General features: G+C 40.5%; 1 protein-coding gene across 1 annotated transcript; it reads left to right on the plus strand.

Annotated features, from left to right (window-relative positions):
* Window positions 1-6243: 6243 nt before the first annotated feature.
* Window positions 6244-14890, plus strand: CDX4 (caudal type homeobox 4). The gene is made up of 3 exons (XM_070289605.1): window positions 6244-6742; window positions 13293-13438; window positions 14684-14890. The coding sequence occupies exons 1-3, from the start codon at window positions 6244-6246 to the stop codon at window positions 14888-14890; spliced, it is 852 nt and encodes a 283-aa protein (XP_070145706.1).
* Window positions 14891-16414: the final 1524 nt, after the last annotated feature.

Raw genomic sequence — 16414 nt, forward strand, 5'->3', positions numbered from 1 at the left:
GATGCTAGAGGTATTTTTAAGTGGGAGAGAATAAGGAAACTGAACTGGAAATGAGTCAAATTAAAAGCAAAACTTTTAGAATAAAAATGCTCATTATAAAATCAAACATCAATCACATCAATCACTATATTGGCTTCAAAGCTAAACTGTTCTGAAACAATCCCTCACAGAATGCCACTTTGACTTCTAAAAAGACCATACATCATGTTTCTTTCATCAACTTGTTCACCCGCCACAGTGCTTCCTGGCCCTCATAGTGTACATGCTCTTCTTTGGAACTAATCTAAATCTTTACCATTATAGCTTATGTCAATTTTTTGGTTCCTGTGTTCAGTAAGTATGGGCATAACAACTAGGCTTGTTGTTATAGAATTGCCAGGAATTCTCCAAGTCCTGATCCCCAGACCCTGCGTGAACATTATGGCCATAGTGATTTACTGGCTGCTTCTTACTAGATGTTTGTCCTTGGGCCTGTCACTAAACCTCATTGAATCTTCATTCTCACCTCTATCCCCCCACCACTATAAACCAGGGCTGATACCATCTACTTCCTTTGATTGTAATGACCCTAATGGAAGTTCACATTGGAAAGGAACCAGCACTGGTCCTGACCTGGAGTACATGCTCTGTGAACTGGGATTCTGGTTCTATTTCCCTAAGAAGAGAGCAGACATTTGCATTTTTCTTTTTCTTTCAGAGAATCAGCCTACCTTAATCCTCTCAGACTCAGTCTGAATCTCCTTTAATTTCACTGTGGAGTTTGTAGTCTCCTCATGTATGAGTGGCCTCTCTGTCTTCCTCCTCTCTCTTCTGTAAACCCTTCCCCTGACCTATCCTTCTTAAATTTGGGATCTTGGCATTAAACAATAGCTCTTGCTTGCTTCCTTATACATACCTTCTCTCTTCCAGAGTTGATACCTTTTGATGGTCACGAAGCCTATTTTTCCACTATATTGTCTTTTTGCCTCCATCTCAAAGCCCAGATTTTCCTCATTCTTTTTGTTCTTCTAACCCAGATCTAAGCCTTTGAGTGTGTGGATCACAATAAACTGTGGAAAATTCTGAAAGAGATGGGAATACCAGACCACCTGACCTGCCTCTTGAGAAATCTATATGCAGGTCAGGAAGCAACAGTTAGAACTGGACATGGAACAACAGACTGGTTCCAAATAGGAAAAGGAGTACGTCAAGGCTGTATATTGTCACCCTGCTTATTTAACTTATATGCAGAGTACATCATGAGAAATGCTGGGCTGGAAGAAGCACAAGCTGGAATCAAGATTGCTGGGAGAAATATCAATAACCCCAGATACACAGGTGACACCACCTTTATGGCAGAAAGTGAAGAGGAACTAAAAAGCCTCTTGATGAAAGTGAAAGAGGAGAGTGAAAAGGTTGGCTTAAAGCTCAACATTCAGAAAACGAAGATCATGGCATCTTGTCCCATCACTTCATGGGAAATAGATGGGGAAACAGTGGAAATAGTGGCTGTCTTTATTTTTTTGGAGTCCAAAATCACTGCAGATGGTGACTGCAGCCATGAAATTAAAAGACACTTACTCCTTGGAAGGAAAGTTATGACCAACCTAGATAGCATATTAAGAAGCAGAGACATTACTTTGCCAACAAAGGTCTGTCTAGTCAAGGCTATGGTTTTTCCAGTAGTCATGTATGGATGTGAGAGTTGGACTGTGAAGAAGCTGAGCACCGAAGAACTGATGCTTTTGAACTGTGGTGTTGGAGAAGACTCTTGAGAGTCCCTTGGACTGCAAGGAGATCCAACCAGTCCATTCTAAAGGAGCTCAGTCCTGGGTGTTCTTTGGAAGAAATGATGTTAAAGCTGAAACTCCAGTACTTTGGCCACCTCATGCGAAGAGTTGACTCATTGGAAAAGACTCTGATGCTGGGAGGGATTGGGGGCAGGAGGAGAAGGGGACGACCGAGGATGAGATGGCTGGATGGCATCACTGACTTGATGAACATACGTTTGACTGAACTCCAGGAGTTGGTGATGGACAAGGAGGCCCAGCATGCTGCAATTCATGGGGTCGCAAAGAGTCAGACATGACTGAGCGGCTGAACTGAACTGAACCCAGATCTGGTAATTTGCCCTGGGGGTAGGGTGGTTACAGATTCCTGGCCCTCCACCACTCCAAGGAGTACTTACCCTGACTATTCACATTCCTGTGAAAGAATATTAATCTTTCTCCAAACACTCCTTGGTCTTGACCCCACTGCAATACTTTGGAGTAGGCCAGAGCCCTGGTGGCTCAGTGGTAAAGAACTAACCTGCAATGCAGAAGACTCAGTTTCAATCCGTGGGTCAGGAAGATCCCCTGGAGTAGGAAATGGCAGCCCACTCCCATATCCTTGCCTGGAAAACCCCATGGACAGAGGAACCTGGTGGGCTACAGTCCATGGGGTCGCAAAAGAGTCCGACATGACTTAACAACTAAACAACAACAACAGAGCCCAGTAGTGCTCATTCTTGAGGGTGTCTGGCCTTGCAATTACAAAAGCCCATTACAGTGATAAAGATGGATGGAAAGGCTACAAGGCTTCTTTCTTGTCCCAAGACACATCACTAAGTTTCCAAGTAGCTCAGGGAGGTAGGTAAGAATTGGTACATGGAAGGATGCTGTTTACAGAGCCCAAAGTGCAAAACTTGACCTGAGAGACACCAGTCAGGGATGTCCAAATTGCTCTGATAATCCTTGTATAGCCTGAGCCCTGATCCTCAGCCTGTGGGTTTTGACTTTTGCTGCTGGCCACTCTGCTTCCTGGAGTGCTACAGTCCATGGGGTCACAAAGAGTTGGACATGACTTGGTGACTGAACAACAACAACTCTGTTTTCTGCAGTGAGGTTCCCTGATTAATTTCCAGGTTAAAAAAATAAATAAATAAAAATTTCAAGTCAAATAAACTAGATTGAACCTTCCTGCCACTCCACCTCTCTCTCCCACCTCCCTACCCCCACAGTATACTCCCATCCCCAGAAACAAACAAACAAAAACACAAAACTAAAGTAATCTTGAAGCCAAGTTCCACTAAGCACTGGACAACTTACTGGTTTCTCTTCAAGACATCCCTAGAGTTGAGTCAGAATGGTGATTTAAAATCTACATTTCCAAGGTCACTATTGATTCAGCATACAAATGTTTCTTGAGATCCTATCATGTGCATGACACTCCATTCTACAGGGCTCAAACATGCCCCCTGACACCTTTTCAATGTGTTCAAATTCCAAAATATTCAGATAAGACCCCAAATAACACTAAGATGGACAAGAATAGTATTAGTTAGTGGGGGAGTTGCTAAGGGGATTCAGACAAGAGGAAGTACACTCTCTGAGAGAAGGATCATAACATAAGACTTTTGGGAGGAGGTGACATTTAAGCTGAATCTTTAGGTAGAATTGAAACAGTTTTTATGCATAAAAACTGTCTAGGCATAAGCAAACATACTTTTTTTTAGTGAAAGAGTGTTGCAGTCAACAGACCTGAGTTAGAATATCAGTTCTATCATTCACTGCCTTAAAGACTACCTTCCCCACTCAGACCCTCTGTTTCCCCATAGATAAAATCACAATATTCAGTTAGCTTAGTCTTAAAGGTCCTGAATATGCTTCCATCTTGATATAGCTTTTCAAATGTCAGATAGACCAGTTTGCCTCAAGATAGAATAGATAAAAAAGAGAATAATGCAAGGGTATTGGGTCTATGTTATGAAAAGGATTGAATATAGGGCCTGGGAGCCTGAGCAGAGAAAGAAAGTAGAAGCCAAGTCCCAGGCTTAAGCCCTAAGGTTGTATATTTTGCCTGGTTCCAATTTAAGAACGTGAACTTTGCAATCTGAGCTGCCTAGATTGGGAACCTAGCTCTACTACATACCAGTAGTTCATTTAAAAAGTCATGCCACCTCTCTGAGCCTTGGTTTCTTTGTCTCTAAAATGGGAATGATAGTAAGTAAAGTTGTGAAGATTGAATGAGGTCATGTACACAAAGTGCCTATAAATACGTGATTTTCCTGCGCCTTAGTCCCTTCTCCCCAGTGCCGGGTTCTAATTAGTCTTTGATGACCAATTACTTTTGTTCCTTCTCATTTTCCAACGCAGGCTTCAAAATATATCCAGAATTCAACCACTCCTCTCCATCCCCAATGCCATTCACCTGGATTATTGCAATAGCCTTTTACTTAACCAGCCTGATTTTATTTTGCCCACTTACCGTCTATTCTTAATCCAATGGCCAAAGCAATCTTTTCAAAAGTTAAGTCATGTCACTTATCTGTTCAAAATCCTACAATGTCTCCCTATCTCACTTAGAGTAAAAGTTTAGAAATTAAAAATGACCCACACTATTAATGTTTGGACCTCATCTACCTGTTAGCCACACTTTCCTTCTTGCTATTTCTCCAATAAAAAACAGGCTTTTCTTTTTACTTGCTGTTCCCTCTGTCTGGATCCTCACCTCATAGCTCAATCCATCACTTCTTCTATATCTTACTTAAATATTATTTTTAAGTAAGGTCTTCCCAGACCACCATATATTAAATTGAAACATCCTCTAACATTCCTTATTTTCTTTGCTGCTTTCTTTTTCTTTACAATGTTGATTATTACTATCTGACATACCATAAAATTTAATTACTTACTAGTATATCTCCCTTGAGAATATAAGTTTAATAAGTGCTTTGTTCACTATTGATGTCTCCATACATAGAATAGTATATAGCACTCAATAAATATTGGTTGAGTAAATTAATGAATACAGTGGTCATGTGCTGTGTGCCAAGTGTTGTTAAACAGTTTGCATATATCATCTCAGGAAATCCTGCCTTCAAAATACAGACACTGTTAGTATCCCTATTACACAGGGGGAAACCCTGAAACTCCCAGAAGTAATGTGATATTTCTGAAGCCAAACAGGGATTAGTTAATGAAGGTGCTAGGTTGTGTTAGACTTTATGGAGAAGCATATTCTCTGAATAGGAACACATCTTGAATTAAAGGTTGTGGTAGGCTTTGGGAGGGGGCAGGAGTGAGGGAGAAGGAATGTGCATGCATGCTAAGTCACTTCAGTCGTGGAGGGAGAGGGAATATTGGAATATAAACTGGTTTTGTCATCAAGAGTTGATCTGATTTCTTGAAGTAAAATCTTGAGTTCTTTGGCATCTACTGACAACTCCATGTCTTTTTCAACAATTTTAACTTTACAAAGGAAATTGCAAGTGTGAAAGCAAGTTGGAAGCTTCAGCTGCCCTGGATTTGAGCCTGCAGGAATTTGGCTCCTTGTGAGTACTGGCAGAAAGAGACACCCAAGGAAGACTAGTGAACTGACAGGAAAATAAGAAAGCCCACTATCCACAAGCGTCTTCTCCTTCTTTCCTTCCTTTTTTCATAACGTCCTCTCTTTATCTTTCTTTAATTTGTACACATTTGTAAAACATTCAATTAATCCAGCCTGTCGTCTACAGGAATATAACCTCAGGAAGGCAGAGCAGGAATGATTGTCTTGTTCACTGCTCTATCCCCTGAGTCTACAACAGCCTATCACCTAGTAGGCACACGATATATAGTTGTGAAATGAATCTTTGTCCTCAGAAACAAAGCTCTCCTCCTATTGGGGGGAGGGCAATGAAGAGAAGGGAGAGCCCCTTTTAGTACTATCATGGGCCAGTGCCATGTGGAGTGCCTGTGCCAGGGACCATGGGCAGAGAAGATACCAAGAATGCAGACTAGGTGCAGGAGATCAGCGTAAAGGGAAGAAGCCACAGGGTAGGGATCAAAGAACAGGATTTTGCCCTGATTCTACACCTCTCTATCTCACTTTGCGGGGAACTGGTCAGAAACCTCTGGAGGAGCTCCTGCTTCCAAAAGCTCAAAGTTAGTGCTATGGAATCAGGTGGACAAAAGCGAGAAAGATGAGATTGAAAGGCACAGGATCTCTTGGAGAGGGTGTAGAGTGAACAAGTCCTTGTGAAAGTGAAATGGCCGTTCATTTGAATGCAAATGCTATGTAAAAGCCTAAAGCCCCTTGACGTCAGCCCAGCAATTGGGGGCCCGTCTATACAGGCTACCAGTCACCTGGAAACCGTCAGGGTAGGAAACGCCTATGGAGTAGTCAGGAGGGGCGTGCAGCACAGCTAAACTTCTGGTTCCCTACTGCTTCTCAAAGTCGGGTTGGGACCTTATAGGGACTTCAGGATGCCTTAGGGAGCTCCTTTCTCATATCCAAGCCATTATGTACAGAAGCTGCCTTTTGGAAAAAGAAGCGGACATGTACTCGAGCACTCTCAGGAGCCCCGCAGGAGGTGGCACCGCCGGGGCTGGTGCCACTGGGGATGGTGGGAGTCCTCTGCCAGCCTCCAACTTCGCAGCAGCCCCTTCTTATGCGCACTACATGGGATATCCACATATGCCCGGTATGGACACTCACGGGCCACCGCTGGGAGCCTGGGGGTCACCCTATAGTCCCCCTCGTGAAGACTGGAGCGTGTACCCCGGGCCATCCAGTACTATGGGTACGGTCCCCATGAACGACATGAGCTCGAGCCCCGCCGCTTTCAGCTCACCGGAATATAGCAACCTGGGCCCCGCAGGGGGTGGAAACAGCGGCAGCAGCCTGCCAACACCAGCCGGAGGATCACTGTTCCCCATCGACGCCGGCATCGCAGATGAGAGTTCTAGCAGAAGCCGTCACAGCCCCTATGCATGGATGCGCAAGACAGTGCAGGTGACTGGTGAGTAACCGATACCAATGCTCTGATCCTTTTCCTTCCTTTGCTTCTTCTTTACTTCTCTTGGCCTTCTGGTCCTCCTACTTCTCAGACTTCTCTCCGGACAGCTTAGCTAAGGAGACCACTACGTGGCTTACTGCCCAGGGCCCCAGACCACAAGTGACCTCCCTCGCTTGTGCCTCTGCTCAAAAACAGAGTGTAGTGCTTGGAACTAAGCTGACAGTAGAGGACTTTTTTATCATTTTCTGATCAGCCAAAGGAGCAACCATGGTGACGATGGACATACTGAGCCACAAAGATCAAGATCCAACCCTACCGTTGCCCAGATAGGAAAACATTTGCACGGGGAAGGTAGGTGGGTGAATGAGGAGAGGACAACTACGTTTCTCTATGCTCAGTCACTGCTGTTTGCCTGTTCCATTTCAAAGCCTTGTTTATCTGAGCAGGTTGGCTTCTCCCCCAGATCTGGTGATGGTCAACTTAGATTCAGTGCTTGATTGGCAATAGGAGGTCCAGTTTAGCCACAAAGGCCCTGATGGCAAAATGGCCTCCTCACCATGAACTCTCAAGGAAATTCCAGTTTCCTTTGCCCAAGCTGGCAGGAGCCAGCTGAATTCAAACCAAATGCCTTGGTACAACTTTCCTTCCACCAATGGAAAGTTACAGCACACCACTGGGACATAATAAGCTGCTCAACCCTTAACATCTCTGGGGTGTGCACCAGTATCAGCCCCAGCATCAATAAAGTTAAAGGGATTAAGCCCTCCTAACAGTACAGGCAGGCATTTTGAGGTGCAGGGACTAGATACAGGCTTGTCAGGACACATAGGAAAGCCCAGAGATCTCAGCCTAATGCCAACTCACACTCCTACCAGCAAGCTACTGGTTGGTGGCTACTGGGAGGAGGGTGTGCACAGGGGTGTGGGGTGTGTGTGTGGGGTATTCTGCATACTCTGCTTTAATCTTGGACAGGGGCTGGAGGAGGGAGGTGGGGAGATGTTTGTTTTCAGCTATAGTTGTGCTTTTATCACATTCTTATTATTCCAACTCACCAATCCCTTTCATTAGAGAAAATTAGTAAAATTCAGCTAACACTTTCATCCCTCTGGGGAAGAAATGACATTCCAATAGTATTTGCCCATAATGATTATGCTTCTGCTCACAATTCTGCACTTTTTCTCTGCTTAAAAATAGCAAAAGCAAGAGGGTGGGTAGGGGACCAAATTTTATCATTGAGAGTACTCAGCCTGGAGGAGGCAGTTCCAATTGATTAGGACACTACTAGGGTAGCAATCCCAAATTAAGAGTAGAGCTTAAATACTTAGCTCTAAAGTGTTTGTAAGTAAGTCTGCATATTGCTTTTTGAAATAAGAGTGAGTCGGTGGGCTAAAAAGAACAGAAAGTAAGCTTAGGGTGGGGCACTGTCAGGGCTGTTATTATATCTAATCTTAGGGTTGTAATTAACACCTATTCACTAAGACCTAACCATCAGCAAAAGACACAAAAGCCAGAAAAGTGGCTGCTCCAGTTTAGGATTATGTTTTGAAATACTTTAAAAGAGGAAAGTCACTAGTATGTTGTTCGGAAGACAAAACAATGGGAAGAAAAGAACAAGATAAAATAATTATCTTGAATCATGAATTTTCTGTTTAAAAGAGAAAATATGATGGGTTTCTCTGCTTAATAGTCTTCATTTGCATTTGTCAGAGTGTCTCTTTTGTATAATTCTGGTGCCAGGAAAAGTTTAGAAAGGGACTCTAAATTACTCTATGGAGTCTTCATCATTAGCTCAGTCTTCAAACCTTGCTGTACAATACCCTGTTCACAAGATTTTCTCTCCAACTTCTATGAGAAATTCTAAATTGAATGATTTTAGAACCTCACTAACTTGTGGCAGCCTATCCTATAGATGAGGCTTTATTAAATTCAATCACCATTTCATTGTAATGTCTTATAAAAATACCCCTTTGTTATATTCTTGCAGCCTAAGTACATATTTAGCAATGATTTAAGAATATGATGAAAAGTATGGACCCTCTTCCAGAAAAATGCACATGTACACACTTCATTTTTTCCACCAGATTTTTAAAATTTTTATCTATTTTTTGGTCTTGCCAAGCAGCATGCAAGATCTTAGTTCCCTGACCAAGGACCAAACTCATACTTTCTGCAGTGGAAACACAGAGTCTTAACCACTGGACTGCCAGGGAAGTCCCACATATGTCATTTATTTGAATAATTTTGGGAGACTCATGGATCCACTGAAATCCCTTCCATAGATCTCAGGTTATGAACTGATAACCTGAGAAAAAATTAAACTGATCACCTGTCTGTATCACTCCAAACCAAAAGGTACACATTTGTATACTTAGTACATAATGAGTGTTAAACAAATATCTGTTAAGTGAATAAGTCAGATCCTCCTAAATTTTATACTTCACTCTGTAGTATTATAGGACATTTGACTTATGGCTGAGAACAAAACAGATGATTTACAAAATGGAAGTAACCCTTCCTTGATTATGGTAGTCAAATTAAAGCTCTTTATGTTATTTAAGAATGTTTTAACTAGCCTTAAGTTAAACAGAAGTATGCATATTAGGGGACAATTGGAAAACATTTCATAGTGATTATCATGGCATTTGATTTTTGAATGACAGAAAGGGGACTGACATACAGAATAAATGACTGTCCACTAAGTGATTTGATTTAAAAGTGAGATTATTTTTTTTCCACTTTGTTCCCTAAGTAGTTTGTTTGAAAATATACCTTGTTTTAAAAATTATGTGAAAATGAACCTGATAGAGATATTCCATGAAAAGTTCATCATTTTTTTAGCTTTTTATTTTTTTAAATTTTAATATCTTTAATTCTTACATGCGTTCCCAAACATGAATGCAAGTTCATCATTTTAATATCTTAAACATTGTCAGTTTAAAAGTTCAGTATTTTCATATTTTAAACATTGACAGCACTACTCTAAGAATTTTTTCATTTTGTTTTTATTTTACCCAGAGTTATAGCCTTGTATGAGTATTGGAAAGGCAGTAACCCTAACAGGGCTAGAGAGGGGCTTTGTTTTTAGGCTTGGGAAAGAAGAGGAGAGAAGGAAGTGACTTTGAATAATTCTGATTAGCCCACCGGACAAAAGACAGAAAACCAAAGAAGTTAAAAGGCTTTCTTCAGTTAGGACATTTCAGAAAATGAATTACTTAGTAATTCCTAATATCGTTATCTTTCTTGGTTTTGACCATTTTAATTGGACAGTTTTTATAAGTGAATTTATATGCAATTTTTAACTAAAAGCAGCAAAAGATTACCATCGCATGGAAACTCATTATGATGGTGTTAATTACACTCTGTTCCCTATGGAAAGGGATTGCTGTGAATCATCTTTACCCTTGCTGTCACCATCATCATAATCCTTAGGTCTGGAGAGTGCTTTTCTGCCTGTCACAGCCAGTCTCTCAAATGAGCACATTTAGGTGATGATAAGTCATCATATATAATGACATTTGTTTGCAAACCCTGTAGGGATCCTGTCTCCTTTTTGGAACTACAGAAGTTTGTCAAAGTCTTTGGTCAGGGCAAGTAATGAAATCCCACCACAGAGCTCTGAAGCAGCCCTGTAGATTAACTACAATAGTGCTGGAGAAGGGGAATCCCTCACCCTCGGCACTGTCATAGTCTCTGGGAGAAGAGAATGGCTTGAACAATAAAAGCTACTGCTTTTAGCACTTTGTTAGTGTTTTAGTATGGAAATATGGTTCTATGCTCCACTAGAAAATGTCCAAAACCCAGTCAATCAGATTTCATCATTTAAGGGAAGAGACAATGGAGTAAGTGGAAAAAAAATAGCTTGGGAGGAGGGACACAAGAGGAGCACCAGGAAATGAGAATTCACTTCTCTTCATTAAACGTGCAGTCAGTATTTCCAACTAATCTAGTCTTCTTGAGGTCTGAGGTCTTATCCATAAGATTGGGGCAACAGACTCTTTTTTTAACACTTTGCATGGCTTTGATATGCAGCCTGGCTCTTCCTCATCCCTCCTTTCTTTAGGGGTTATATTGCCGGAAAGGGTGAGGATTTTCATGGCAAATAAAGAGGGCTGGTATTGACTTTATTGTCCTCAGAAGAAACTGCAAGAGGGGAATTTATGACCAATGGGGGTGGGAAAGAATTGCAACCTTCCAGAATTCTTGAAGTCTGCTTATATTTACTGATTATCAAAGAGTTGAAAACAGACACACACACATTAAATTGTAACTTCTGCCTCAAGTTAGAATTTAAACACTCAGTCACTTTGGTATTAGGAATGGCTTTAGGGAACATCTCTTCAAAGATATACTTTGATTCTAAGATTTGAGGTTCTAGAAATAAATTAAACCTCAATGTTTTCATTGTGGCCTCAAATATACATTCTGCCTTTGTAACATACCAAATGCCAGAACTTTGGTTTCCTAGATTCAGAAAAGCAGTTGAAGTTTGTTTTTTGTATCTGAGAGTCTGTTTCTGCTTTGCATACACATTCATTTGTATTATATTTTAGATTCCACATAAAAGTGATGGCATATAGTATTTGTCTTTCTCTGTCTGACATTTCACTGAGCATAATGTTCTCTTGGTCTTTCCAGGTTGTTGCAAATGAACCTAACACAATATTGTGAATCAACTATACTTCAATTTAAAACGTTGATATAAAAAAATCCCATGAAAAACAAGCAAAGAGAAAACCAGCTCATTGTTTGGGCCTTTGAGATAGATTAACTGACTGGAGCTCATCATTTTCCATTTTCAAGAAGGAAAGTTTTGTTTCGTTCTCTAGTCCATGAGTTAATCCTAAAACATATCTCTCATCTAGAATTTGTTTCTACATTCACGTCCCCCCTTTTTTTTCTTTCCTGGAGATGAAAGGGTGTCTGACATTTGTTTAGGGCTTGTAAATTCCAAACCAATTGGCTGGTGTTCCTGAATGTAAAGAGGGTTCAAGATGGGATCTGATGCTATGTAGCTCCTTTGTTAAGCTTGTGCTGCATCTTAACACCTCAATGGAGTTTAGGGAAACACTTTAAAGAAACCTTTGTCTTACAGATTGCTCCCCAAAACTTCACATCAAAAACAAGCAGGGAAGATCAGAAGGGGTTTGCCAAAAGCTATAGAGAAAAGGAGGAAGATCCTGGAGGGGGTTAGAAAAATTGAAAAGAAAAAGAAACTTCCTAATCACCTTTGGAAAATTTAAAAGGAGGAATAAAACTCTATTTGAAAGAAGGCATGAGAAATTAGTTAAACGTTGTAACACAAAGCAAATGTTTGGATATCCTTTCAAAGAGTACTAGAACACCAATTTTATTCAGGTAAAGTCAACGCCCCCTACTTCCCCCTCTCATTTTCCATTAGGAAATAAGAATTTGTTTAAAACTCCCCCCAAAAATCCCTGGAGAAGGAAATGGCAACCCACTTCAGTATTCTTGCCCGGGAAATCCCATGGACAGAGGAGCCTGGAGGGCTACAGTCCATGGGGTTGCAAGAGTTAGATACAACTGAGTGACTAAACAACATCAACAACAAAAAAAAAACTAAACTATTTTTTCTAATAGGTGAAAAGAAAGTGAAAGTGAAGTAGCTCAGCCGTGTCTGACTGTAGTCTTCCAGGCTCCTCCATCAATGGGATTCTCCAGGCAAGAGTACTGGAGTGGGTTGCCATGTCCTTCTCCAGGGGATCTTCCTGACCCAGGGATTGAACCCAGGTCTCCCACATTGCAGGCAGACGCTTTAGAGTCTGAGCCACCAGGGAAGCCCATAGAGCTATTGGAGAACAGAATTCAAGTGACAATATATGCTTTCTTTTTAAATGACTATCCAAATGAAATTCTCTCTAGAATGTGCATGTAATAAGAACGTCAGTATCACAAAATAGTTTGCTGCACTTGGGCCGTTCTTGTGCTGCCCAGCATATTTAAACTAGGAATAACATTTGGCACACTGGACTTGGAGTCAGAGGTATGTGTTTGGGTCCCCATTCCTAAGCCCACTAGCACAAAGCCGCTTACCTACACTGAGCCTTGGTTTCCTTATCTGTACAATGGGAATAAGACACATTGTGCATAAGTTGAAAGGGTAGGTGAGAGAGAGGTTCAATAGGAGACAACATATAAGAACTGTATACAATATAAATGGAAGTGCATGTATAATGGATGGTGCTACTATTGCCAATACTGTTCTCATATGTGAGTGGGAAGGGAATGAAAATCATGGCTAAAGTGTTTGCTTTAAAATGCTTTGGTGTAACAGTATGTCGGTGGTGCTGTGATGGGTGTGTTGAATATGTGTGTGTGTGTGTGTGTGTGTGTGTGTGTGTGTGTGTAAAATAGCCACAGATGACAAAGTACTTAGTGAAGAAATGGACTTATGACATATTTGGTGCAAAAAATGTACTTGTTTTATATTTGAAAGTAATAGCTAAGGGTAGGAACAGTGGCTCGGATTCCTCCAACCAAAATAATCTCCAAAGAAAAAAAATATGATTAAATACACTCCTTTCTCCCCTAACAGGGAAAACCAGGACAAAAGAAAAGTACCGTGTAGTTTACACAGATCATCAAAGGTTGGAGCTGGAGAAAGAATTCCACTGCAATAGATATATCACCATTCGGAGAAAATCAGAGCTTGCAGTCAACTTGGGCCTTTCTGAGAGACAGGTACACCCAAAGTACATTTAACATTTTTCATATAAGCATTTCAATAGGCTAAGATTTTAAGGACATCTGTAAGCAGGAGGGAAGCAAAAGAAGACTAAGCCATTCTCCAAGTTTTCCTAAAGCCCATATGTTTCCTATTGAACCTCCTAGTGTGGTGGGCACTATATAGGTGTGGAAACAAGGGTGGGGACATAGTGGATGGAGAAGGATTAAAATCACCATACAGTTGGTCAGCCAAGTCAAAACCTTGATATAATTTCCCAAGTAGTTATAATCTATGTGTGAAGTTGAAATCTGTCAATCATGGCAATTATCTGGCTTATATCAGTCAAACTGTAACAGTAAATGAACACCAATGCTCATACTTGAACCAAGTTTTTCTATTATTCAGGCTAGGAGATTTAATTTTCTGTGGTCTATGTAATCAATCCTATGATTCCTGCCTCAGATTTAGTTTACTGTGGATACTCAGTGAAAATTAAATCTTGGCAAGAATCAGTGGTTTCCACTCACCCAGATTTTGACATGATGTAACTACTTGATGTTCTTTTTTTTTCCGCTAAGGCCTAAGAGTAATCCTGGATATCATAGAATTCTAGAACTGTAAAGTCCATTAATGTCTTATCCCAAGTAATCTACATTTCAACCATTTATAAAGGCACACAGCAAGAGATATCGTACTTCCTCACCCTTGTTCACCCAGTTCTGTTTCATTAACCTTACTTAAAAAAAAAAAATTACATGGCATGTAGGATCTTAGTTCTCAGACCAAGGGTCAAACCTGTGCCCCGTGCATTGGAAGTGCAGAGTCTTAACCTCTGGACTGCCAGAGAAGTCCCTAACCTTAGTCTTTTAATGACAGATCATAATCACCTTTGCTCTTTAAATCCCTCCCTTTTCATCACCGTGCCTCAGAATCTGCCATTTTTTCATTATTTATTTTTACCTGTGCAACAAAGATGGTGAGTGAGGTATAATGTAAAGACTACTGCATTCAGAGTCTGAGGCCCTGGGCTTGATTTCAATTTCATCTCATGAAAGATATTTTCCCTCTCCAAGTCTCAGATTTTTTAAAAACCTCTTGCCAAATGGGCATACTTCACAAGGTCATTGTGAGGCTCAAGTGATACATGTGAAAGGGCTTTGTAAATATTAATACTAAAGCCCCAGAACAATATCAGCAATAACTTTGAAAAACGCATTCAGTATGTTGTCCCATTAAATCCAAAGCATTTTTTGTTTCAGGTGAAAATCTGGTTTCAAAATCGCAGAGCCAAGGAGAGAAAGATGATCAAAAAGAAAATATCCCAGTTTGAGAACAGTGGAGGCTCAGTGCAAAGTGACTCTGGCTCCATCAGCCCTGGGGAACTACCTAATATTTTTTTCACCACTCCATCTGCTGTCCGTGGATTTCAGCCTATCGAGATTCAGCAGGTCATAGTCTCTGAATGAAATCTGAATGAAAGAAAGGCAAAGAGAAATGGAAAATGCCCTTCCTTTAGCCTTGTCTTTTCGGTCCCTTAAGATATCAGCAGGGGAGTTGCAACATTAGGTAATAATTCCTTGTAAAACAGTATTCAGAATAAGTGGATGCACCATGGATTGAAGATAATTCAAGAATCACTTACTGTTAGGAACTATATCTAGAAAACTCCTGTGTGTGATGCTATGTCAGTCTCTCAGGGAACTTGGTGGTAAGCTGTATAATTGAAAGCTACAGTCACAAGCCCTTGAAACTCTATTCACAATTTTAGAAATTTGCTTGTAATAGACCATAAAAAACAGTTCTGCCACGATGCACATTTGTATATGTACACTTGTGTTCATCATTTGATGCTGAGTGTGCCTTTTGACGCTCTTTTTGGGCTGGGGAGAAGGTAAGCAGAAAGGTATCTATCTCTAGCTACCTTTTCAAGTGTCTGATTCAAAAGCTAACAGAATTTTCATAACAAGACAAAGGTTTATTCAAACATCAGGAGGTGATTTTGAATCTGCTGTCACTTGTTATTAAAAATAATAAATATTAAAAGGTTTTGTCCCTTGCTCATACTTGTCTAGCATCAGTTATCTCAGAACTTCCAATCTGCAGTGTCAATTTCAAATCCTGCTAAAACAATGAAATCAGACTAGAACAACACAGTCAGCTTGGTTGAGTCATTAGAAAAGGCAGCCCTCCAACACTCAAAGTAAACTCTTCCCCTATTCTGCCTCTCTATTCCATTTACTGTTAGAATGTGAAACAGCAGTGAGATTGAACATTGAGTACAAGGATAGTATATGTTCTATAGTTTCTCTCATTGCTATCATCTCTAGTCTGTTCCATTTTACCTACCTATCATGTCAATGCAATGTGGTCCAAGAAGCTGCAGTTTACAGGTTACAAACACATGACTTAGGCTATAGTGAGCAGAGTCGTCTGGAGTTTGTTGGTCTAGTTTATTGTTTGCATATCCAAGTGGTCAGAAGCTGAACTCTGAATCATTTTAAATTGAGGTGGTTTAAAAGAAAATGTGATTAAAATAGAAAATCAGAGCACAACTTTCCTTTTCAAAAACCATCTTTGGGTTTGGAGTGAGAAGTTTATCCTCCCCATCGTTATGAAAATCTCAGAAAGAGGGTGCCACTTCATTGCCTCCAATAAATATGGGCCAGACAAAAGGTCATCTAAATTGCTGATCACAGACAATCAGCATTAAAATAAGTCCTTCCAATCTAATAAAGGGAAGGTGGGAATCACAAAGGTGAAGAAGCTAACTTCTGAGTGTATTTGTCTATTTACACCAGAAGTTAGCTTCCTCACCCATAATATCCCCCAACAAATGTATACCTTTGGCAATAGCAGTTGGATTCCCCCAAGGATTGTTCTTTCCTGCTGTAAACTTTTTGTTCCACAAGGAAGAAACATTTCTCTATTTTTATAGATTTTAATTTTATAGAACCTGTTAGCAAAGCCACAATATAAAGCTTTTTTTCTTA

This window comes from Ovis canadensis, chromosome X (genome assembly GCF_042477335.2).
Source record: "Ovis canadensis isolate MfBH-ARS-UI-01 breed Bighorn chromosome X, ARS-UI_OviCan_v2, whole genome shotgun sequence".
NCBI lineage: Eukaryota > Metazoa > Chordata > Mammalia > Artiodactyla > Bovidae > Ovis > Ovis canadensis.

Excerpts from the sequence above, each read along its gene's own strand:
- CDX4 (XM_070289605.1), top strand. The coding sequence starts at position 6,244 with ATGTACAGAAGCTGCCTTTTGGAAAAAGAAGCGGACATGTACTCGAGC. Across the intron at positions 6,743-13,292 it reads CAAGACAGTGCAGGTGACTG|GGAAAACCAGGACAAAAGAA; the intron begins GTGAGTAACCGA and ends CTCCCCTAACAG. Across the intron at positions 13,439-14,683 it reads TGGGCCTTTCTGAGAGACAG|GTGAAAATCTGGTTTCAAAA; the intron begins GTACACCCAAAG and ends TTTTTGTTTCAG.